Below are 25,247 nucleotides of genomic sequence, written 5' to 3'. Positions count from 1 at the left end.
TGACCCTAAGTTTCTGCTTTGTTGTTCCTAACTTTATTCATAAACTGAATTTCATTATAGATTAAATATAAGGAGATCATACATCCCGTACATTAAAATGTGACCGCCTAAGAACGCGCACGCACTACATCACACATAGATGACGCCACAAGAAATGCCTTGTTGCCATCGATTATTTGTACATTGGCGTTAAGTGTCACTTTCGAGTCATAAATCTATGTCAAAAGTGACACAACGCCATCTACAAGTATAACCGAAAGCTACAAGACATTTTTTTTGTGGCGCTATCTATGTGTGGTGTAGTGTATGCGCGTTCCACAGAATTACAGTTAAACCAGAATGAGTAGTTAGGTCAAAAAGTGTGTCCACATGAGAGGTCATTGTTTGGGCTGGTGTCCCTCTCGCACTTACTGACAATGTCAACATTATTCAGTGACGTCATCACTGTCATACATTGGGGATACCAGTCAATTTTCAAAGTTACTACCAAATCTACTAATACCCATTTGAACATATTTTTTAATTATACAAATCTTTGATTTATTGGCATCAAAATAATTACATTATAATTATTTTAAAATTCTTTGAAATATATCGAAACCCTAGTTTGAATATAACAATAAAATAATATAAGATGTTATAAAGTCAGGTAATATACAGATAAAAATACTACTAATATGGTAACCTCTTTAACACTGGTCACACGTGCGAGAGGGACACCAGCCCAAACAATGCTCTCTCATGTGGACCGTTTTCGCTAGTCTGATACGATCACCTTTCTATCTCAGTGATAAGGTTCAATTTAGTATGGCAAAAAATGTGATTCCACAATCTAGTTTAATAATTCTAAATCTATGGTGCGTTCTTAGGCGGTCGTATTTTAAAGTATGGGATGGTATGATCTTCTTATATTTAATCTATGACTTCATTAACAGAGCAACTTATATTATAATCATCTAGTTCTAATTAGTTAGTTAAAATCCTGGGACCTGTCAAGAGAGATGACGGCACGTGGAGGATAAGGAGGAAACCGAACTTACAGTGGATTGGTGGGCGAAGCGACGTTCGGCGTAACAAATCACAGACTTATGGTTCGTGGTCACTCAGAATGGGAGAGGATCGGGCGCCAAGAAGGGCGTATCTGGGAAGACATCTTCTAGCCGGCGTCGGCCCAGATACCGCTGGGGAGACAGCGTGATGGCGGATCTGTGTCAGCTACAAGCCGATAATTGGCAGGAAGCTGCGCAGGATCGGGATAAGTGGCGTGCTCTCGTTTTGGAGGCCAAGATCCTCTTTGGATCACAGTGCCATACTAGTTAGTTAGTTCTAGTTCTACGAAGAAACTTCAAGGTATATAAAGCGTATGATCTCATTTAAATGACGATACTGTTTTTTTTTAATTGGAAACTAGTATATATATTAAATAATTTGATGTGGTATTCAAATTAACTGGTGTGTTATTGTTTGGTGATCGAGTAGTGTGCTAAGATGAGCTTCGTCAGGTGAAGACCCGGTTTCGATCTCCGGCGCGATGATAAAGCATTGATTACTAGTAGTCGATGCTATTAAACTTGTAAACCATTGCCGAACTAACCTACCACAAAATTAAAATTTTGAAAAAACCCCCGCCTGCGACATAGTGGACTGATTTTTATGAAACATGGCTAAGAACATTCCCATTCATCCGTTCGGGAGCTACAGTGAGAGAAATTTGCATTGTGAATTTAACAAGTTCGACTTGTTGCGGTTTATCCGTTTGAATCAGCCAAACTATGTTTAAAACAATGTGTCAGGTTGTTTTTATAAAATCGACTTGTTGATTCAAATATATTGCCGATTTAAATGACAAGTAGCTTGTTGTTTGAACCAAAGAGCACGTAGGCGCTATTTTAACCAAAAAACTTGTTGAACGAACATGAAAACTAGTTGTATTTTCTATCAGTGTACGATGCCACAGATAGACACACACACATACAGATAGACAGACAAACAGACAGACAAAGAGACAGACAGACAGACAGATACGTCAAACTAATAACACCCCGTCGTTTTTGTGTCGGGGGTTAAAAATGACAGTAATTATATATGTGCTTACAAAATTTATTTTGACTGTTATAGTCTTATTGTCAAAGTAAATTTTGGACTAACTGTTATAGAGTCTTATTGTTAGTCCACATTCTTTGTAAAAATTCAGTTTCAACAGGAAAAATGGCTCCACTTGGTAAAAGCGTACTCGACTTAATAAAAAAAAACTCATTCGCGCACCGGTCTCTGTAAAAAGAATTTTTAGCTTACCAAGTTAGTTAAAATATTTTCTATTTTAAGAGCTGACAATGCACTGAAGTGGATTTGTCCAGCGCCTTTTTCAGTGGATTTTAAAGTGTTAATAACAAGACTACCGTGGGACCACGTGTGACACTGACTACGGGGAGAGTGGGGAGGCTATTGATATGTCTTGTATGGGAACCCTGCATTTTATGATTAAGCACTGAGACTTGGCACAGTTGTTCCTTGGGTGACCCTGAGTAGATAAAGACCGGGAGGCATCGAGAGCCCCCCTTAATTTAGGAGGGAGGAGGGGGAGAAGGCTGGCGCCGCCGCGCTTCCTCCGCGTTTCCCCCACTCCTCCCTCCTAAATTAAGGGGGCCTCTCGATGCATCCCGGTCTTTATCTACTCAGGGCCACCCAAGGAACAACTGTGCCAAGTTTCAGTGCTTAATCATAAAATGCAGGATGTTGTGCAATAGCCTCCCAGTTAGACTATTTGTAGCTCTCTGTGGATCAGGTCAAACGAAGGAGAAAGGTAACATACATAATATTATACAAACATAGACAAGGAAGGAAGGAGATCGGTAATGCCGGACGATTTGTATTGAATACCTACTCCTGTCGCAAGGTCTTGAACGCAAAGCACTCTTGAAGATGCACGCTCGCATTATTTCCATATCTGTGTACCTACGTGTGAACGACTAGCATGTCATATCATTACGCACGCACACAACGACAACTGTATATTCAATTAAGTACCTACATATGCAACCGTTTGACTTGTCCGCTCTCTAGTTTTATAGCATGGTAGCAGAAGTTTTTGACTTTGCTAGGTATGGCTTTAGAACTGCTACCTCACTTTAAACTTAAACTAAGACCTGAAGTTTTCCATGCATTCAACTGGCTGAGTGCAGAATGCCATTTAAGTTGTTTGTTGAAAGTTGACGAGCATCAAAACGAACCATACACGTTTAGTATGTACCATAGAGGATCGAGTATTATAGAGAGTTACTGTCGAAGTAAAATGTGTAATCACAGTGCATAGACTGCCATCTCTTGACACAGGCTTTAAACTTTTGAACCTCAGTTTTGACAATTTGGCCCATATTCTTAGCTTGATATGTTTTAAAATGTCAAATATTAATATTAGCGCCATCTAAGCCACTTTTTGAGAACACTTTTAAATTGTTTGTCGTCAGCTGAGGTACGTGTTAAAAACTTTTTTCTTAGACTATCTGTCTGTCATTGACGGAGTTAAAATATATGCCATCTCTTTAAGGTGTATGCACCTTTTTCTGTATGGTCTTTAATACTGTACGGTAGCGTTAAAGTTAAAGTGTTACAAAGTAGTGTTATACTGGTTCATCCAGGGATTAAAAACTCTAAATTTCAAGCAGCAAAAGGTACACACTCGCGCAAGTGTTAATCAACTTTTTCTACTCCCGTACTGTTATTCGTGAGTTACAAGGTCGTGCATAGAACTTTAAAACCCTACATAAAAGATGTCAGGACAAGTCTATCTAGTCTATACCCTGAAAACATTTAGTAGCAGTAGCACGATATAGCTGTTACAGTTCAGTAAATACATTACTACCAACTTAACAAACCAATTCGCAGAGTCGAGACTCCTTCGTTTTCTGCTGCGTTCATTGGAGACGCGTCGAATCGCATTCAAATGTATGAGAACCCGATTCAACTCGGCTCGATTCGTCTTAGTGGCCAGGCTTCAAAGAACCATACCATAGACAGTTTTATTTTCATGTTTGCACTCAAACTGCATATTCAAAATGGTAGGCGGTCCACTAGATAACTAAGATGACTGAAAGTAGGTATTTGTTGATTTATATTTTTTTTTTCAAAATAAGTGCTTGGTCGTAGAAAAAGTACTGTATGCAACGGTGTTTAACTGAGTCAAAAAATGCTCGTGGCGTCTTTATTAACAATTTTCGGCTTCGCCTCAAATTGTTACCCCCGCCACTCACCTTTTTTGACCTCTTTTAACCACCAGTTGCATAAAATACTATATACAGACTGAGCATCGATTCGTGCAGACGTCAACAAGAATATAAACATCTTGCTGACATAAATGGTTTTCACCTGTTATTTAACACATTCATTCACTCATTTCATTTTCAATATTATGAATTTCCGCATTTTAAATACGTAAGTTAGAATGGGTATTATTTTCCCGGATTTTTTAGAACCTCTTTTTGACACATTTCCATTGAAATTTGTAGAGATGTGGCTAAGACGAATCGTTTGCAAAATCTAGCGATTATTTACGAATTGTTTGAATTGATTGTATGATGGGATGTAATTGAAAATATAATTGAAATTGTAAACTAGATACGATTATTAAAACTAAACTTAACTAAGCACCGATTGCTAAAATCTTGTCACTGAAATAAGCCGCGAAATTCAAATTTTCTTTGGTACGATAAACGATTTGTTCATTAATTAATAATAAACCTGTTTTCATCTTATTTAATTTTATTGTACTTTTTACTTCTTTAAAGTATCGTATATTATAATAAAATATTCGATTTCTATCAACTGACGGAAATGTCATTTGAATTGAAGTGATAGGCTCTGCTACAGCACTAGATTAAAAATAAAAATGAACGATAAATGACATGATAAGTAAATGCTGTGTGATAAATTAATATCGTAAAATTCTCACCAACGAAGATCCGCAAAAATATAACATGTGTTAGATTATGTGTAAAGTAAGCGAAATATTGTTTTTAAGCACTTGATTTTTTTAAATATTATTACAGGATTTTATTTAAAATTTCATTAGGTGGCGCGAGTTCACGTTTTGTGGACGATGTCATGTGTCAAAAAGAGGTTCTTACAAATCCGGGACAATAGTAGGCCTTGTTTCTCTTTTATTTATCAAGTCACAGTGCTACAGATTTACGCCGTCACCAATCAGTCGCAATACAGAGGCACAATGGCTCAATAGAAACAGAACTCCGTCATCGGAACAAAGTAAGAAAGTTTTGCGGGCGCCACCAATGCCACCATAGAGAAATAAGTAATAGAGTGCTGACTTTATGTAGCCTGACTACATAAAAAAGGTATTCTGTTTAGTCCGTCAGTCAGATCGTCCAAAAATACTGAACACATATCTTTCGCTTTTTCTAATTAATGAAAAAAATACAAATATTTAGGGCATCAAAGTTCCGGAGTGGGGGCTTTTTTTTTTTTTTTTTTTTTTTTTTTATTATAAATGGGCTTACTCTTGACCACAGACTAGCCAAAGGCAAAGAGGCTTGTGTCAAAACTAAGTAAAAATTGTACCTAGGCGTGACGTCACGCGAAACTTCAACGCACTGTACCGTCGTCTTTTTTCGTTTACGAGAAAAAAGAAAAAAATACGTGTCTAAAATTCTTTGATAATCTAATTGACGGACTAATTAGTTCTTTTTAGTCGTCTCGCCTATTATTGAGTCACTTTTGTATGAGAACAGTAAAAATCGCTTTTTGCTAGGCTGTACATCTCGAGTCGGGAATTGGTCAATTTTTCAATGTTCACGCTCGATTCGACAGAGCGAGATATATAATAATGTGCTTTGGAACGCCAAAGATTGTATTTTTTTTTCTTAGGCGACATCTATCATTAAGTACTGAAAATATCTTACTCTATACTTTTTTTAATATTTGGGCCATATATTCCGTAAAAGTACAATTTCAAACATGAAATTAAATTATGTATTGCTCAACATTTTACAACTAATATTGCAAAAGAGAGTCCCGGTTAATTCGGTCCAACTTCTGGTTTATCGCGACATCTGTTCTCAAGAAGCAGTACTGATTAAATCACTACTTGACGCTAGATGTCTACTATGAAAGTTGTACCGTAGCTGTTTAATGTAGTTTTGGTAAGAAAAGTGATATAATGGAGTGCGCATTCTATCCTAAGGGCCACTTGCACCAACGAAAATGGAGGGTTAACTCGAGGGTTAACCCATCATTTTATATGGAATTTGACAGATGACAGCCCACTAACCCTGAGTTAAATGTTTGGTGCAAGTGGGCCTAACTTATTTTGTTTGTCTATGACGCGACTAATATTTGCTCAGCGCGGAAATGTGACTGTCCAACCGCCATTTTGCTACAGGTGTACAACTGTACATGTACCTATAGAGACAATATCGCTTTTATTGTATTTTGTACAATACTGTTATTTAATAAGGCTTAGGAACGATTTAGAAGAATTTTGATTGCATTCCGTAATTATTTAGGTTTTGTTACTTTTTTTTATTATTGTTACGATCACAATATGACGGTCGAATCGGAAATCAGCGCTGGAAACCACCAGCAATATACCGATTCCTTTCTGTTTTTGTTACTATATGTAATTTGTCTTTTCTATTCTATTATCATTCTTGTGTTGATCAGTGAGCACAAAAAGGACATAGAAAGGTTTTCTTATACAATCATGATTGTCACAAATCACGTTTTGTGTAAATACGTAATGTTAAGGCAAATAGTTATTTTCTTTTACATGAGAGAGCATCAACAGACTTCAATAGAAGAGAAATTCTTCTGGAATAAGTCCAGTAATATCGTACCTACATATATACATTTTAGGAAACAAAAAAAAAGAACGTTATACCTTCACATATTTAGAAAACTCGCCGGCACCCTATATGCACTGCGACCTTATTCAAAAACGTAGGGCGTCAAAAATGGGTCTGTGTTTATTCAAATTCAAATTTCTATTATATCCGTGAAACCGTCCATGCAAATTGAGAGTTGTAAATGACAAAAATGTGGCTTTCTGAGTTTCCAGTAGATAACAAACAAGTGGCGACGGGATAACAGTAGCATAAGACAGGTAAATTTGGAATATCATGTAGTAGGCCTTTACTGGTCAAGAGGTACAGTCACCGGCATATATAAATTAACATTTATGTACCTTGTCACATTAACATCTTGTTTGAAATGTCATACGAAATTGTCAAACGATTAAAAGCGACAAGGTACAGATTATCATCACTTCTTTATGCCGATGACTGTACTTAATAAGAGCAATATCTGACATTGTTACAAGAAATTATTATTCATCTGTTTATGCGCATGAGCAATAACTATTTGAATGTTTTATTCAATTTATTAATGTAGCGATAATATGTCTAATATTTTTAAAATGAGAAATGTACCTATATCTTTCCATCACGGAAACCATAGGGTATTCCGTACCTTTGGGAGGCGTGCGCGGAGCCGAATCCAACATGTAGAGGCCCTTTTGACACTTTAATGAAATGTACCTAAGGGGTACAGCGGTACAGCTATATTATTATTAAGAACTTAATTGGCTTAAATGAATAAATAATACCTAATCTACAGTTAGAATGACTAACAAAATTTCAGATAAAAATGTCCTTGTGGTATTTGAAGCAAGGGACTCTTCCAGTGATGGATAGCCACAAATAATAACAGGCCCCGCAGCCGAATGGCATTTCTCCGACGCCAAACGAAAGCGATACGCCGCTGGCTCTGTCGCGCCAATACGCAAGCGCGATAGAGAAAGATATCTACTAGCGCTTCGTTTCGTGAGCGTTTCGTGAGCGTTTGCGCCATTCGGCTAGGCACCCAGGCTTGCATAATCCTGCGCTCATCCGACTCCTCTCATGGAGCAATCTCTTTTTCCCATTTTTATTCTTGGTTTTTTAACCTCGAATCCTAAAGTCTCAGTTACACAATACGGCTAAAAACTATAGGTAAGGTGTTTATGAACGGACAAGAGGGGGCAAAATAGAAATACAAAAAATCTGTCAAGGCGGTCAAAGACATGCACTAACCTTCTCTCCGGGAGTCAGGAACTGCAGGCAGGACTGGCTGGGGTCCACAATCCACCACGGAAGCACAACCGTTCTCGCACATGTCTTATAACAGTCTGTCATAGGTGTCAACCACTAATTAGAGGGCCGCGCGGGCGGGGCGAGGCGCGAGGGGAGGGGAAACATATCTTTTAAATATATATGGTTAGGTAGGTAGAATTATAGGTAGAATTTTGAACATAAGGTAAGGTCAATACGGATAATTGTGTCATAAGGAGAAGTGTGTCTGGTCTTCACATTGGACTTTTTAGGGTTCCGTAGTCAACTAGGAACCCTTATAGTTTCGCTATGTCTGTCTGTCCGTCCGTCCGTTCGTCCGTCCGCGGATAATCTCAGTGACCGTTAGCTCTAGAAAACTGAAATTTGGTACCAATATGTATATCAATCACGCCGACAAAGTGGTAAAATAAAAAGTGCAAAAAAATGTTTTGTTAGGGTACCTACCCCTCCTACATGTAAAGTGGGGACTGTTTTTATTTTTATTTCAAACCCAACGTGTGATATATTGTTGGATAGGTATTTAAAAATGAATAAGCGTTTCTTGATAATATTAATATTTTCGGAAATAATCGCTCCTAAAGGAGAAATAAGTGTGTCCCACCCCCCTCTAACTTTTGAACCGTATGTTTAAAAAATATGAAAAAAATCACAAAACAACGTTATAAATTTCTAGGAAAATTGTTTTGAACTTGATAGGTTCAGAAGTATTTGAGAAAAATACGGAAAACTACGAAACCCTACACTGAGCGTGGCCCGACACGCTCTTGGCCGGTTTTTTAGTCATTGTCACAGATGTTTTTGCTAGTTTATACTTCTTGCTACTCATGATTAGTAGTAAATAAACATATGAACTCCCAATAAACACTGATCATTGTACCCGTAATATAATTTCAACGTTATAAAAACGTTTTAAGGTAAGAAGAGTTTTCAATATTCTTACCTCCTGAGTTAAAACACAATGTTTTTCATCACATTTGAGAGAAAACACAGAGGAAAATAATCATAAGGCAAAAACCTTCAACGGCCGCATTGAGACCAGGGGGGTTACCATGACGTGCTAAAGCCGTTCAGTTTAGGTTGAGAGTGAGAGACGGAGCTATGTAACTGCTATAGCTGTGTCCCTTTCTCTCAACCTAAACTGAACGTCTTTAGTACGTCATGGTAACCCCCCCCCATCTTCACCTACCGGATTCTTCAGAAGAATCCATTGTTTTCGATGACAAACACTTTTTGAACACAAACAAACAGTTAATAAACTGCATATGCGTTTCAATGCAATGTCCAAAGAAACACAATTGAGACTAATTTACGAGCCTACCAAAAACTATTGTCAAATAGGCTAGTTTCCTACTAGTCAAATCAGCTAATTTTTAAGAACTGTCAAAACGATTTGCTAATATGGAATTACTATGAAATACTGAGGAGTGACGTCACGGTCAATTCATTTACTTTATATCTTTCTCTTTGACTTATTAAATAGAAAGTATGTATAACATAACTGCTGTCCATATTTTTCTTCTAATTATGTGGTGCTTTATTTCGTGCACTGCATAAAATATTTTATTTTAAGTATAGGAAACTAGCCTATTATGTATTAACTTTTTTATTTTCTGATTAGTCTTCCACAAATAATTCTACGAACAGTTTACCGTTACCTTCAAATCAAGAGTGAACAGGCATCTTCTGGGCGAGCTGATTCCATCGTAGGCCACGTCTTTGCCTTTGGTTAGTCTGTGGCCAAGAGTAAGCCCATTAAAAAAAAAAAACTCTGTTTACAGCCGTGTGCTGTGTGGCCATTGCCTTTATACTTGACGGCGAATCACTCGAGACTTTATTGTCAGTCTCCAGACTCAAATGTCGGTGTTTTATTTGATTAAAATCTTTTATTGTCGGTTTAATTCAATGTTTTTATTTATTGAATACCAACGTTCAATGGAAAAACTTTTCTGTGGCTTCATAAAATTAAGAGAAAACTGAATTTAACGACCTCAAGGCTTCTTCGTACAAGTTATCTTAGACAATAGGTATTTGTTTTACAAGGGGGCAAAGTTATTGTTTACCTGCACGTGAACCGCGAGCGTAGCGAATGGTTCAAAAAGTAGAATCATAAGCGTTGCGAGTATTTCAAGGCACGAAGGTTAAACAAACTTAGCCACCGAGTGAAATACAAAATTTTTCACCACACCAACAAAATAATATAAAATATCAAACTGTAACCGGGGCTCGGGCGTAGGGCGAGTAGTAAAACTAACCGGATAGCAAGTTCGTAACTTTATTTAAATCAACGGTACAACTAGATACACTGGGTACTAAGTGAAGGTTCGGGAACCGTACGCAACACTCAGTAGTGATCTAAACTAGAGAGCCGGGAAACCGTCTACACTAGAGATCCGCTGAAGATCGAATGACGAACAAAATCGCCGTCCCTATTTATAGTTTCTGTGTTGCACAGTCGTTAGCGGCATCTATCTAGTCGTCAGCGCCATCTCTCGGTGTCTTTATATTCGCGATGTGCGTTCTAAGGTGAAGTTCCGCTACTCAGCACAAGATGGCGCTAGTGGTATCATGTTAGTGGTGTTACATACTCTCCCCCTCTATCCACGATGACGTCCCGGCGAGTAGGATAGGTTTTACTTCCTCTTGTTGGTAGTCTTCGCAGCTGCCTTCCTAGGCCTTCCTCTTTTTCTAATCGGTTGGAGGGGTTCTGGCAAGGCTTGATAGTTTCCCTTAAATGGGGTGAGTGCTGAGGTATGGTAGGTTCCCACTTGCTTATCTGGTTCACTCGGATTTGCTAATTTGTATGATGTCGCGCCTTGCTTAGATTGCACAAGGTAAGGTCCATCGCGGCGTGGCATCAATTTGTTACTGACTCCTTGGGCGGAGCGACTTGCCATGTGGGTATCGGCAAGCACTAGATCTCCGGCTTCATAACCTGGGTCCGGTCGTCTTGCCTTGTCAGCTTGTTCTTTTCGGGTTTCTTCTTTATCCTGACGAAGCTGTCTGGCTTGTTTTAGCGTTTCCGCTAGTAACAAAAGCTTCGGAGTAATTTCCGGTACAAAATTTTCAGATAGCACGATATGCTTCAGGTCATGTTTGACATCGTCGGGTGATCGAAGTTCGCGACCAAAAGTGAGATATGCCGGGGTATGACTTGTTGCTAGACTTGTTGCTGTGTTCATAGCAAATCTTATACAAGCAAGCTTTTCCGACCACTCCGGGTGATTGTCCTGCACTAAGATGCCTAGTTGAGTCTTTATATCTCTATTCTTCCTTTCCACGGGGTTTGAAGCTGGATGGTATACTGGAGTAAACGTATGGTGAATACCCAAGCAATAAGTAGCCTTCTGCATGACTGCGCTGACAAATTGCGGTCCATTGTCGCTATGAATACGTCTAGGAACACCATATCGAAGGTAAACTTCGTTTATCATTGTCATAGCGCATGTTTCGGCGTTAGCCGTTTCTAGCGCGAACAGTTCTACCCATCCCGTTGCTAAATCCTCTACCACTAGGATCCAGTGTTTGTTTGTAACTGACTTGGGCAAGGGTCCAAACAAGTCAAATGCTAGACTTTCAAATCTTTGATTTATTGCAGTAGTTTGCAAGAGTCCAGCAGGTTTAAGGTTGGTCGGCTTATAACGTTGACACATGAGGCATGTTTTGACATATGACTCTATAAAGCGCCTCATACCCTTCCAGTAATATCGACTTGATATCCTTTGATAAGTTTTATCGACGCCGTAGTGTCCTGCTAAGGGATCATCGTGATACGCTGCTAAGACATTCTTCCATTCATGCTCCGGAACTAACAGTTGGGCATCGTCGCCGTTTCCATCTGGGCTGTATTTATAGAGGACACCATTATTCAATACATATCCTTTGCTGCCCCAATAGATAGTATCCTCGCTTTCCGTCTCTAACGCCTTTATAATTCTGGCTATTTGTTTATCCTTCAGCTGTTCAGTGCGTATTTCGGAAGGCTTACGCGTAGGCATATCTATGACGATGCTGCAAAATTCGCATTTACTGGAGGTGTCGGTGTCACACTGTGGTCTGGAGAGCGCATCAGCAACCACATTAGTTTTACCTGGGGCGTACTTAATCGTAACGTTGTACGCTTGCACGATCAAAGCCCAACGCGCCAATCGTCCTGTAGGGGTTTTAATCGTCAATAGCCATTTCAAGGCTTGGTGGTCCGTGACCAACGTAACATGTCCGCCTTCAATGTATCCGCGAAATTTGTTGAGTGACCAAACTAGAGCGAGCGCTTCCCGCTCTGTGGTGCTATAGTTCCTTTCTGCGGAGGTTAGGAGTCTGCTGGCATACTCAATCGGGTGCTCATCTTCTCCCTCCCCCTGGACTATGACGGCTCCGATTGCGTAGTTGCTCGCATCAGCCTTTATGATATAGGGCTTGGTTTCATCCGCCGATTTCAAGACCGGAGCAGAGATAAGGTGACTCTTCAAGTCACTGAAAGCTTTCTCCTGGGCTTCTTTCCATTCCCATTGAGCATTCTTCTTTGTTAACCTCGTCAATGGTTCGCTGACCTTGGAGAAATTCGGAATAAATCGCCTGTACCATGAACAGGTTTGTATGAACGATAACAAATGCTTGAGGTTTCGGGGCTGTGGTAGGCTGGTAATCGCTTCCACCTTGGTGGGATCCGGTTGTAGACCGCTTGAAGTGATCACGTGTCCTAAATACTTGACTGAATTGCAGCAAAAGTGACATTTAGCCAGGTTGATCGTCAGATTGTTCTCTTTCAGAACCTTTAACACTTTTTCTAAGTCTTCAACGTGCTGCTCGAACGATTCAGACAGTATGATGAGGTCATCCAGGTAAGCCAACATCCTCACGTCTCCTACTAATGCCTTGACTCGGTCGATGAGTCGCTGAAAGGTAGCAGGAGCGTTCCGTAAACCAAAGGGCATTCTAATGAATTTAAAAATACCGAACGGCGTTATGAAACTCGTTTTATTCTGGTCTTCGTCGCGCACCTTTACTTGCCAATAGCCAGAGCGCAAGTCCAGAGTGGACATATAAAACGTCGGCTTGGCGTCACGTAGAAGGTCATCAATCCGCGGCATCGGGTAAAGATCCGGTACGGTGATGGCGTTCAACCTTCTGTAATCGACGCATGGACGTAGGGTTCCATCCTTCTTGGGCACTAGTATAGCAGGAGCGGACCAAGGCGAAGACGCAGGTTCGATTATACCCTCGGTGAGCATCTTGTCGATCTCGTTTTTCAACTGTTCCCTTCGTACTGGAGATAGCCGGTAGGGTGGTACAGCAATTGGAGCATGGTCGCCAGTATCGATAGCGTGTTCAATTAAAGTCGTTGGTTGTTTGCTAGGCAGGCAAACCTCCTTATTCTTCGTTATAACCTCTTCGATTTGGTTTTTCTGTTCGTCAGTCACAGTACCCATCTTGACCGTTCCAACCTCCAGAGCGCAGAGGTCAATATCATCAGCAGTGTAGCCTGTGAATAGTGCCTCAGATTTAGGTGACAGGGTAACGACAGATTCTTCGATTGACTGTACTGCGTCAGCGAACATATAGTCCAAATGATGTGACTCTGGTTCGTATCCATCAAATACTTGACGAGATCGTTTGACAGGAACGGGGTTGTACGAAGGAGCTTCAGTCGCGACTTTGGGTTCATTCCGATCTGTCGGCTGGGTATGCTTGGGTAAGACGCCTGGGTATAGGTCAGGTTCAAACTGGGCCATGGATACGTTATCTGGTTCTTCCAAGATGAAATCATAATTAGTATCCGGACGCTCCACAAAATTCCAAGAACGTTGGGGTATGTTGATGACCATGCCTGCATCTTCTATGAATCCCATACCCAGTAAAGTCTTATTTTCTTTGGCGTGCGGTAGTACAACAAATGTCGTGGGTACAGTCCGATCACAAATTTTTACTGGAACTGTAATGGACATGACATCCTCTCGACGTTTCAAGCCGTCTGCCATTGATATGTTAGCAGTTTGTGAAGCGAAACTACATTGTCTTTGTTTCAAGCATTTGTATAGCTGATATGAAGCTACACTAGATTTAGCGCCGGGGTCAACGAACGCAGTGCCAACAACATCGAAGATTGCAATCCCCACTTGCATTCTCGGGCGAGCGTCTAAGTTGATGTCTAGGGCGCAGAAGCCAGTTTTCTCGATCTTGACTGGTTGAGCTTCCTTACACTTAGGACATTTGCTTCTTGTGTATCCAGGCATTCCACACCCGTAGCAGTAGAGCGTCGACATACTTGGTGAGGGCGCTTGGGTAGACTCAGTCTTGATCTCCTTAGGAGGGTGTTGGCCTTGCCCAGGTTGACCACCCATTTGCTTCATCCTCTTTCGACATTCTTCAACGGTATGGCCCGTGGCACGACAGAAGTCACACCGCTGCTTCTTGCTAGCTTGGGAAGGTTGCTTCGAGCCTGGGGTCGTAGACAGCGTTGTTGACGCCCTCTCCCGTAGCACCTGTTCCACATTCCTAGCCGCCGTTAGTAATTGGTCGAAAGTTGTCACGGAGTCGCGGGGTATCCTTTCGCGTATGTTAATATTCAGCTGTCCGTGAATCGCGTCTATTTGTAGTTCTTCTGTCAAACCCGGTGAGCGTAGTTGGGTCAACAGAGCTCTGTTCTTCGCAATAAACGTTTCGGATAGCATGTCTGACGGTTGCCTGCGTGAGAATACTTCTTGGAATATTTGTACGCCTGATATTTTGGGTGCAAAAGCGTGTCGTAGTCTTGACTCAAAATCAGTCCAACGGCTAATGCCTTCTTTGACGCCTTGCCACCATGTTGAAGCTTCCCCTTTTAATACAAGAGGGAGACTCATGATGGCGGCTTCGTCTGACATATCATTAACTTTCTTATAGACTGAAGCAGCTGACAGGAACTCTTCAAGACGCATTGACTCTCTAGTGCCATCATAAGAGAACGACACGTTCGCAAACGAGGCCGTGGTATTCCTTGCTCCACCGGCTGCTGCTTGAAGTGCCGCCGACGTAAGTGACGTCACTAGTTGCTGTAACTGCTCCGTGGACATGGATATGTTCTGAGTCATCTTCTTCTTCTTGCTTGAAGGTCCGTGTAGTTTTCGTGGTCTCAGCCCCACTCGCAGCGAAGGTCTTGATTTGGGAGTGATCGAAGGTTCGTTCCCGGAATCCGCCAGTTTTGATGTACTTGGCCGAACGTTGGTACGCCAGAATGTAACCGGGGCTCGGGCGTAGGGCGAGTAGTAAAACTAACCGGATAGCAAGTTCGTAACTTTATTTAAATCAACGGTACAACTAGATACACTGGGTACTAAGTGAAGGTTCGGGAACCGTACGCAACACTCAGTAGTGATCTAAACTAGAGAGCCGGGAAACCGTCTACACTAGAGATCCGCTGAAGATCGAATGACGAACAAAATCGCCGTCCCTATTTATAGTTTCTGTGTTGCACAGTCGTTAGCGGCATCTATCTAGTCGTCAGCGCCATCTCTCGGTGTCTTTATATTCGCGATGTGCGTTCTAAGGTGAAGTTCCGCTACTCAGCACAAGATGGCGCTAGTGGTATCATGTTAGTGGTGTTACAAAACTAAATTAATTCCATAAATCTATTCAATATTAAATTTACAATTCAAAATCATCATTACAGGTAAATTGTACCAGCCAGCTTAACACATTAAGTTAAAATTTGTATGGAATTACTTGACACTTGTGGATAAAATGCAATTTTGCTATCTGTTTTCGAATAGAAAAGTGAGCCAGTTGGTGTGGTGAAAACATGATTTTTTATTATTCTCTGCCGTGGAGTTGGTAAGTGCATAAACAACGAACGATAATAATGATTTTAAATTACCAAATACAGAATGCAAATTTAATTAAGATGCTCAAAAAAGGAGCAAAATCAACAAAAACATCCGGAGGCCGGTCAAGAGAAGCAATAAATCTTTCTCACAAACGGCTGACTTGGAGGAAACTTCACAAGCTTTTGTAAACAAATTCAACTTTCTTATCACATCTAAATGGAGTTTAAACAACCTTAAAGACAAAGCGGACTCACACATAGACAGCATAAATATTTAGAGTTTTTTCTTATTTATTAAAAAAACATATTTATTCATTTCTTCCCGTGGGTGTCGTAAAAGTCGACTGTGGGATATGGGTTAAATTGGGGCGTAGGTCACTGCAATGTCATTATTTCGTTTTCATTCAACCCCTTATTTGCCAAGATTGGTACTGAAACTTGAGTAGTTTCATGTGCTCTGTCTACTCCTTTATGGGATACCGGCGTGATTGTACGTATGTATGTAGGTATGTATATTTAAAAACCCAAAGTAACACTCATGACAAAATGAGCGTCAATATTTGGCAAGAGAAGAATACTATTTAGAAAAAACAAAAATTAAAATTAACAATTTACAAGATTTTAAAAGACAGCATTTTATAAATAGTAAAACTAAAAATAATAATTTGATAATGTCAGTAAGTTAAAGTAAACTATTTATCGTTATTAAAACAATTAAAGACCTTTACAACGTGGCTGAAATTCAAAGAAAATTAAAAGTTTATATCTACACTAAATTGACGAGTATAAAGCTCTTTATGCAAAGAAGATCCCAAAACCTGCTTTGTAAAAGTAATTTATATGTAAAAGTAATTATACTGGTAATTAGTTTATTCAAGTCTGTTGTCTCACGCACATGCGGTTGAGCCGCTTGCGTAATGTAATCATGACGGAAATTGTGCCTGAGTCTTTCAAGTGCAGTCTTTCAAGGTAGTGCGAAAATAATGAAGCGCTGCTTATAAATGTGCCGGAATCTGGACAAGATCCTGTTGACCTGGAATGGTCGTAGCTTAAATTTTAAAAATAAAAAACCGACATATTTAGTGGACCGATTTTTATCAAACATAGGTAAGAACACTCCCGAAGTCCCGACTAAATCAGCATTCAAACAAAAAACAAACCTGGCCCCGTAGCCGAATGACATTTCTCCGACGCCAAACGAAAGCGATACGCCGCTGGCTCTGTCGCGCCAATACGCAAGCGCGATAGAGATAGATATCTACTAGCGGTATGTTTCGTGAGCGTTTCGTGAGCGATTGTGCCATTCGGCTAGCCACCCAGAATCTAAATCGGTCCATCCGTTCGAAAGCTACGATGCCACGACAGACACGTCAAACTTGTGTTTTACACGTCTTCGTTTTTGCGTCGCGGGTTAAAAACCATCCAGGTTATGCAAATATAAAATTGTGTCACGACGAAATGCGAATCTCATCTCGAGATATTTACACCGTATGAAGACTAACTCTGTACCAAAAGAGTTCTTTGATTTCACGCAGCTATTCGCAATTTTTTCCCTTTTTTCAGTATAAAATTAAAGGGTTAACCTTAATTCGTTTTGAAAGAAATTCTTCTAAATAAGGAAGTTTTTTCTCAATATACTGGGAAATGTGAGCAACATTTAAAGAGTGTTTTTTTTTTATACGCACAACATGGGTATATACTTACATAAAATGTAGCAATGCGCATGATAAGTATTGCTACGAGTATATCAAAATCAAAGCATTTGTCAAACGAAATAAAAAAGATAAAGTTTGCATTTTCTTGTTGATATAAAGAAAGTAGGTACTTCATTTATTTTATGATGTGTCAGTGCTTAATCAATATTTTACAACTTATGTAGGTACATAGGTTACTTGCTTTAATGTAGCTGAAAAGTGCATATCTGTTGGATTTCGTTGTGTTGAAGGCTTACCTGAAAACAAAAAAAAAATATCATAAGATAGAATGAAAAAAGACTCGTTTATTTCCACAACACTTATTATAGTATTTTATGCAACAGGCGTTTAAAGGAGGTCAAAAAAGACGAGTGGCGTTGGGTAACAATTTGAGGCGAAGCCGAAAATTGTTATTGAGACGCCACGAGTATTTTTTGACTCAGTTAAACACCGTTGCATACAATACTTTTTCTACGACTATGCACTAGTTTTTAATAGTTTTCTTGAATAACTTTCGTGAAATTCACACTGTTTCCTCTATTTTGACTCAAAGGTTTGCACTGTCAGCTCGGCTGCCCAAAGCCTTCCCGCGCACGCCCGCAGTGTCGTTATAAGGCGTTGCCATGGTTACAGAGCCAAACAATGCGTTTTCAGTTTTTTCGATACTGCGCGCATGCGCGGAAAGCCGGCGGACGCTGGCTTTGGGGAATAGACCTTTATGTAGGGTTTTAAAGATCTGTGCACGACCCTGTAAATGACGAATAACAGTTCGGGAGTAGAAAAAATTACTAAACGACTTAAAAGGAGATGCGATCAAATATCTATGTATAAGCTGATTCGTAAACACTTCTCTTTTTAACCCCCGACGCAAAAACGAAGGGGTGTTATAAGTTTGACGTGTCTGTCTGTCTGTCTGTCTGTCCGTCTGTCTGTCTGTCTGTCTGTCTGTCTGTCTGTCTGTCTGTTTGTCTGTCTGTATGTGTGTCTGTCTGTGGCACCGTAGCTCCCGAACCGATGAACCGATTTTGATTTAGTTTTTTTTGTCTGAAAGCTGAGTTAGTCGGGAGTGTTCTTAGCCATGTTTCATGAAAATCGGTCCACTATGTCACGGTCGGGGGTTTTTTCAAAATTTTAATTTTGTGGTAAATATATCTAATCTCATCTAATTTGAAATATAAACTTAAACCCTAAACTAGCTTATTAATACTTAAGGCCCGATAGGTTGAAGAAGATACCTATTCAAGAAAATATCGGAAGTCGCACTTAGTGTCGTATCACCCGGCCGTCACCTTAATAGTAAAACACACCCTTACTTGTTCTAGCGTCGTTTAAGTATCACAATAAAAAAGGTAGGTATTTCCTTTAGAAAATTTTCTTTACTTTTATAGAGGTACTAGCTTTTACCCGCGGCTTCGCCCGCGTAATAAAAGTATTCTTATTGAAACGTTTACAAAAAATAAGATTTTCATTTGGATCCGTAGGTTTCTTTGTAGGTACATCTGTCCGCGATTATTTCGATTAAGGTAAACCGGGGCAATTCTCGACTGGAGGGCCATTGTAACTGATCTAGTTGCTGCTATCTTTTTTGGCTGACTGTACCTTACACATATTACTATTGTTTTAAAAGAAATTCTTGCAATGATTGTAGAATTGTTACACAGCGACCACAGCGTAGGTAGTAGGTACGAATATGTATGTATTTTACCTATACAAATATTTATACTGGGGAAACTTCATACAACCCACATAGCCAGTATCTCGACGCTATGGTCGGTAGGGTAAAAAGTACTTCCTTGCATTATCGCTTACAATTTTTTCCATTTTGCTTATACTTATTGCAAACGTAAACATATAAAAGGCAAGCAAACAACGATCCTCTTACAGCACATTGATATAGTTATTACGGATGCAGGATACTCGCCGATACATGCTTACTAATCCCTTCCAACTGAGCCACCAGCATTTTACACTGCCTAGATATCGATTGCCGACCGATTATTCCGACCCCAATCCCTATTCTTATCCCCGTCCCTATCCCTATCCCTATCCCTATCCCTATCCCTATCCCTATCCCTATCCCTATCCCTATCCCTATCCCTATCCCTATCCCTATCCCTATCCCTATCCCTATCCCTATCCCTATCCCTATCCCTATCCCTATCCCTATCCCTATCCCTATCCCTATCCCTATCCCTATCCCTATCCCTATCCCTATCCCTATCCCTATCCCTATCCCTATCCCTATCCCTATCCCTATCCCTATCCCTATCCCTATCCCTATCCCTATCCCTATCCCTATCCCTATCCCTATCCCTATCCCTATCCCTATCCCTATCCCTATCCCTATCCCTATCCCTATCCCTATCCCTATCCCTATCCCTATCCCTATCCCTATCCCTATCCCTATCCCTATCCCTATCCCTATCCCTATCCCTATCCCTATCCCTATCCCTATCCCTATCCCTATCCCTATCCCTATCCCTATCCCTATCCCTATCCCTATCCCTATCTGCTGTGTGTTGATATGTCAGTTAGTCAGTCAGTCAGTTTCTTCTTTTATATATTTTTTGATATTTAAACCCCATTGCACTACAACAGGGGAGAAGGTATTTCACTTCCGCCTCGTTAGATTTTAAAAGCGTTGTATTTATCGTGATCAGCGACCCGATTAATCATAAAAACGATACCCATATTGTTTTTTGACTTTATCACCCTCTTTTCACCCTTTTAGGGGTTAAATTTTCAAAGAACCTGAAACACGTCTTTAGTCATATGTTTTTAGGATCCCTCCTGTGAAGTTTCGAATAAACCAGTGAAACTAACATTGTTTCCCCATACAAAATTTGAACCCCCATTTGACCCCCTCAGGAGGCGAATTTTGAAAAATCCTTTCTTAGTGCTCTTCTACACTATATAAGGAACCTACGTGCCAAATTTGACATCTCTAGGACCAGCGGTTTCGGCTGTGCGTTGATATGTCAGTCAGTCAGTCAATATCTTCTTTTATATATTTTTTTGGTATTTAAACCCCATTGCACCACAACAGGGGAGAAGGTATTTCACTTCCGCCTCGTTAGATTTTAAAAACGTTGTATTTATCGTGATCAGCGACCCAATAAACCGTAAAAACGACACCCATATTAGTTTTTTGACTTTATCACCCCCTTTTCACCCTTTTAGGGGTTAAATTTTCAAAAAACCTGAAACACGTATTCAGTCATATGTCTTAAGGAATCTTCCTGTGAAGTTTCGAATAAAATAGTCAAACTAATCTTGTTTCCCCATACAAACTTTGAACCCCCATTTGACCCCCTTAGGAGGTGAATTTTGGAAAATCCTTTCTTAGTGCTCCTCTACACTATATAAGGAACCTACGTGCCAAATTTGAGATCTCTAGGACCAGCGGTTTCGGCTGTGCGTTGATATGTCAGTCAGTCAGCTTCTTCTTTTATATCTATATAATCTATATCTATCTATATAATATAAAGCTACAACCCGACTGACATTTTTCAAAAAATAGGCAGAGGGGGTTTTTGCGGGTGGCAGTGTTTGGTGTGGTCGTATAGAGTTTGGTCCTGCGACCCCGGATAGATCAGACCGTCGGTCTACCGGTTCCGGGTAAAAAAATGTTGGACGGCCTGGCCAAACGGCTGGAGTTAGCCGGGGAGTGTTCGACCAAATGTCATAGAGGACCCTGGGCAGTTTTTGACTCCGCCATTTTTTTTTCAAAATGGCCGACTTTTTTTTTTGACAATTTTTCAAATTTATCGTAGAGTGCTCAAATTTTGGTCGTAGAATCTCCAAGCGGCCTTGATTCGAATGAAATAAAAAAAAATTGAAAAGTGCTACAAATGTGGGAAAACTGGCCACTTTTATTTTGTATGGCAACTTTTAAACCGTAAGAGATAGCCGGGGGGTGCTCGACCAAATGTCATACAGGTATCCGAGTAGAAAAAAGTTGCATTAAAAAAAAATCAAAATGGCCGACCTTTTTTTTTTGAAAATTTTCAAAATGGTCCTAGCGCGCTGAGATTTGGCACACGGGTGGACGGTCGCGCTAAGATTAGTATTCAAAAAGAAAATTTTGAAAAATTCAAAATGGCGGCCTTTGAGGGCCAATTGAAATTTGAATGGAGGTTTTTCTTTTAATTACCATAGCTCCGTAACGGTACAAAGAAGTGAAAAGTGCTCAAACAAATGTTATACAGTCACCCGAGGTCCATCGAATGGCATTAAAAAAAAATCAAAATGGCCGACTTTTTTTTTTGAAAAATTTCAAAATGGTCCGAGCGCGCTGAAATTTTGCACACGGGTAGACAGCCACCCCAAGATTAGTATACAAAAAGAAAATTTTGAAAAATTCAAAATGGCGCCCTTTGAAGGCCAATTGAAATTTGTATGGAGGTCCTTTTTTTAAATCCCCATAGCTCCGTAACGGTAGGGAAAAGGTTAAAAGTGCTTGAACTAATGTTGTACAGTTATCTGAGGTCCATCAAATGGCATTTCAAAATTTCAAAATGGCCGACTTTGAAAATTTTTTTTTTTATTTTCGGTCCGAGCGCGTTCAAATTTGGCACGTGGTAAGAACGGGGGCCAAAAATAGAAATGAGAAAAAAAATTTTTGGAAAAGTCAAAAACGGCGGCGAGAGGGGACAAAGTCAAATTTCCCTACCAGTTTGTATGGAGGTTTTTTTTTAATCCCCATAGCTCCGTAACGGTAGGAAAAAGTTTAAAAGTGCTTGAACTAATGTTGTACAGTTATTTGTGGTCCATCGAATGGCATTTACAAAATTTCAAAATGGCCGACTTTGAAATTTTTTTTTTTATTTTCGGTCCGAGCGCGTTCAAATTTGGGACTTGGTAAGAACGGGGGCCAAAAATAGAAATGAGAAAAAAAATTTTTTGGAAAAGTCAAAAACGGCGGCGAGAGGGGACAAAGTCAAATTTCCCTACCAGCCTGAGGGAGCGTTCTACAGCCCGACGGTCATTGCTCCGGTCCAAGTTCCGAGCTGCGTACAGACAGTGCTCCCAAGCAAGAAAATATAAGTAAAGGTGTCTAAAAAGCGACGCGGTGGGCCGGAGGCCGCAGGCCGGAGGTCCAACTTCCCTACAAATCTTACAATCCCCACAGTAACTACGCGGAGGGCCGAAGGCCGGAGCGTGTCTGACAGGCTCCCAAGTACGCGAAGGCCGCAGGCCGAGCTGCGGGCAGAGTGCTCCCAAGCACGCGAAGGCCGCAGGCCGAGCTGCGTGTAGACTGTGCTCCCAAGAAAACAATAACAAAAAGTATCTAAATAAGCGAAGCGGCGGGCCAAAGGCCCGACGCGGAGCTTCGAAACCCAGCGAAGGCCGAAGGCCGAGCTCCGCGTAGGGCCGAAGGCCCGGAGCGTCCCTGACCGGCTCGCCGGCGGACCGGGAAGTTGGAGTTTAAACACGACCCAATAGTAAAAGTGTCTTAGAGAAGCGAAACGACGGGCCGGAGGCCGCAGGCCGCAGGCCCGTCGTGAGCTTCTCAAGACACTTTTACTATTGGGTCGTGTTTAAGCTCCAACTTACCTACAACTCTCACAGTAACTACGCGGAGGGCCGAAGGCCGGAGCGTGCCTGAGAGGCTTCCAAGCACGCGAAGGCCGCAGGCCGAGCTGCGGGCAGAGTGCTCCCAAGCACGCGAAGGCCGCAGGCCGAGCTGCGTACCGACTGTGCTCCCAAGCAGAACGATAATCAAAGTGTCTAAAAAGCGACGCGGCGGGCCGAAGGCCCGGCGCGGAGCTTCGAAACGAAACCCAGCGAAGGCCGAAGGCCGAGCTCCGCGTAGGGCCGAAGGCCCGGAGCGTCCCTGATCGGCTCTCTGGCGGACCGGGAAGTTGGAGCTTAAACACGACCCAATAGTAAAAGTGCCTTAGAGAAGCGAAACGACGGGCCGGAGGCCGCAGGCCGCAGGCCCGTCGTGAGCTACTCAAGACACTTTTACTATTGGGTCGTGTTTAGAGTTTGCATTATCCGACGGGTTTTTAATATTCGAATAATTCGGATAATACAATTTTTATTATTCGAATATTCGAATAATTCGGATAATTTCGGATAATTTATTAAATGGAACAAAATTAATGTTCCAGGTGTGTATAAGCGTGGAATTAATAACGGCTGAGATAGATGAGCGCCATAATGCGAAATTTACCTACATATTTTATTTATTTTTAGTGTAAATCAGCAAACTGTAGAAATTAAAACACACCTAGCTCTCTATGACTAGAATCTTGCAATCAGATAGTGAGCTGTTGATATAAGACAGTAGTAGTGATTAGTTAGGTGTTATAGGTATAAGAAGTTTTTCTGACAACACCTTTACCTTGGAAATGGATGGTAGAGAGGATGGCTTGTGTAGAGTGGAACGTGAGACAACATCATTGGATATGATGATGGTTATAGGGCTATACAGCGTTGTCATATTATCCGATCCGATATCGGATGTAGGAAAGAGGTCAAAGGCAAAAATCAAAGATGGCGCCTCGAATGATTTCTAGAATGTATAGGAGTCGGTCCTTCGCTCGATCGGATCGGATACTCATCTTAAATCTGCGGGGGCCGCTTCCGGATACACTTCGACCCATCGGGATCTTTTGTGCAATTACCCCCTTCGATCCTAAGATCCTTCAGCTATTCAGAAGCTTCTCGACCATCTCCACGTAACGGATGATGGGGCTCATGGGTAGCTTTCTGATGTCCTTTGGTACTAGGTAGCATGCTCCAGAGTTCTTAATTCTTTGTCTGGTGATGGCGTGACATTCACACATTAGATGTCTGACGGTCTCTTTCTCTTCGCTGCACATGCGACAATCAGTGTAGTCAGCGTGTCCCATCTTGGCCAAAATTCCTTTGATCCCGTAATGGCCTGTGAACACCCCTGTTATAATTTGGAGTTGTCTTTTGCCTGGCTTTCCTAGCTTTTTGCTCCATCCAGAGTCTACCCTCCGCATAAAGAGCTTTGAATGCTTCAGACCTACCAGGGCATCCCACTCTTTTTGGTGATTAGCCTTTGTTTGGTCTTTCATAGCCGTTTTAATGGTTCCTTGTAAAAGGCCCACAAAAGGTTCCGGACCTAAGCAGTTGTCTTTAGATCTGGCCTTGGCAAGTTCATCAGCATTTTCATTGCCAATGAAGCCTTCGTGCCCCGGTACCCATACCTGTTGCACCTTGTTTTGCCTTCCAAGCTTATTAAGAGCTTGGATGCCGTTTAATATCAGTCTAGAGTAAACTCTGGGCGATGTGAAGGCTTTGAGTGCCGTCTGACTGTCGCTGAGTATATAGATATTCTTTCCTTGGGTTTGTCTAACTATATTCTTATGTACACAGGTAATTATTGCGCATTTCTCGGGCTCTCGCCTTGGAAGACAGTGGCATAATTGCCCATGCTGATACTACCACTGTAGTCACTAGTCATTTGCATTAAATGCCTACGCCCGTGCCAGATGCCATCTTGGACCGGATCAGATATTTAGTATAAAAAGTTGAAAACTCTTTTCGTAGGCTCTAAAGAAAAACGTCCTGGTTAGGGTCTTCGAACAGGAATGAGCAAATATATAGGTACTCGTTCAAAACAGAATAACCAAAAAAAGAGAAGACCAATTAGTCGAAGAC

The 25,247-nt window shown here is 41.0% G+C and overlaps 2 protein-coding genes across 3 annotated transcripts in view; both read right to left on the bottom strand.

The window, feature by feature from the left end:
* Positions 1 to 25,247, bottom strand: part of LOC125242531 (tachykinin-like peptides receptor 99D) — a 317,790-nt gene that overhangs the window by 107,705 nt on the left and 184,838 nt on the right. The gene's annotated exons all lie outside the window — the stretch shown is intronic.
* LOC125224609 (activity-regulated cytoskeleton associated protein 1-like) lies at positions 14,432 to 15,693 on the bottom strand (the record flags this gene model as incomplete). Its single annotated transcript, XM_048128027.1, has 1 exon — positions 14,432 to 15,693. A coding segment is annotated over exon 1 (753 nt), but the record flags the coding sequence as incomplete, so codon positions are not given.

This window comes from Leguminivora glycinivorella, chromosome 3 (genome assembly GCF_023078275.1).
Source record: "Leguminivora glycinivorella isolate SPB_JAAS2020 chromosome 3, LegGlyc_1.1, whole genome shotgun sequence".
NCBI classification, from domain to species: Eukaryota; Metazoa; Arthropoda; class Insecta; order Lepidoptera; family Tortricidae; genus Leguminivora; species Leguminivora glycinivorella.
The sequence above is the reverse complement of the archived record's forward strand: the minus strand, read 5'-3'. Positions and strand labels throughout refer to the sequence as shown.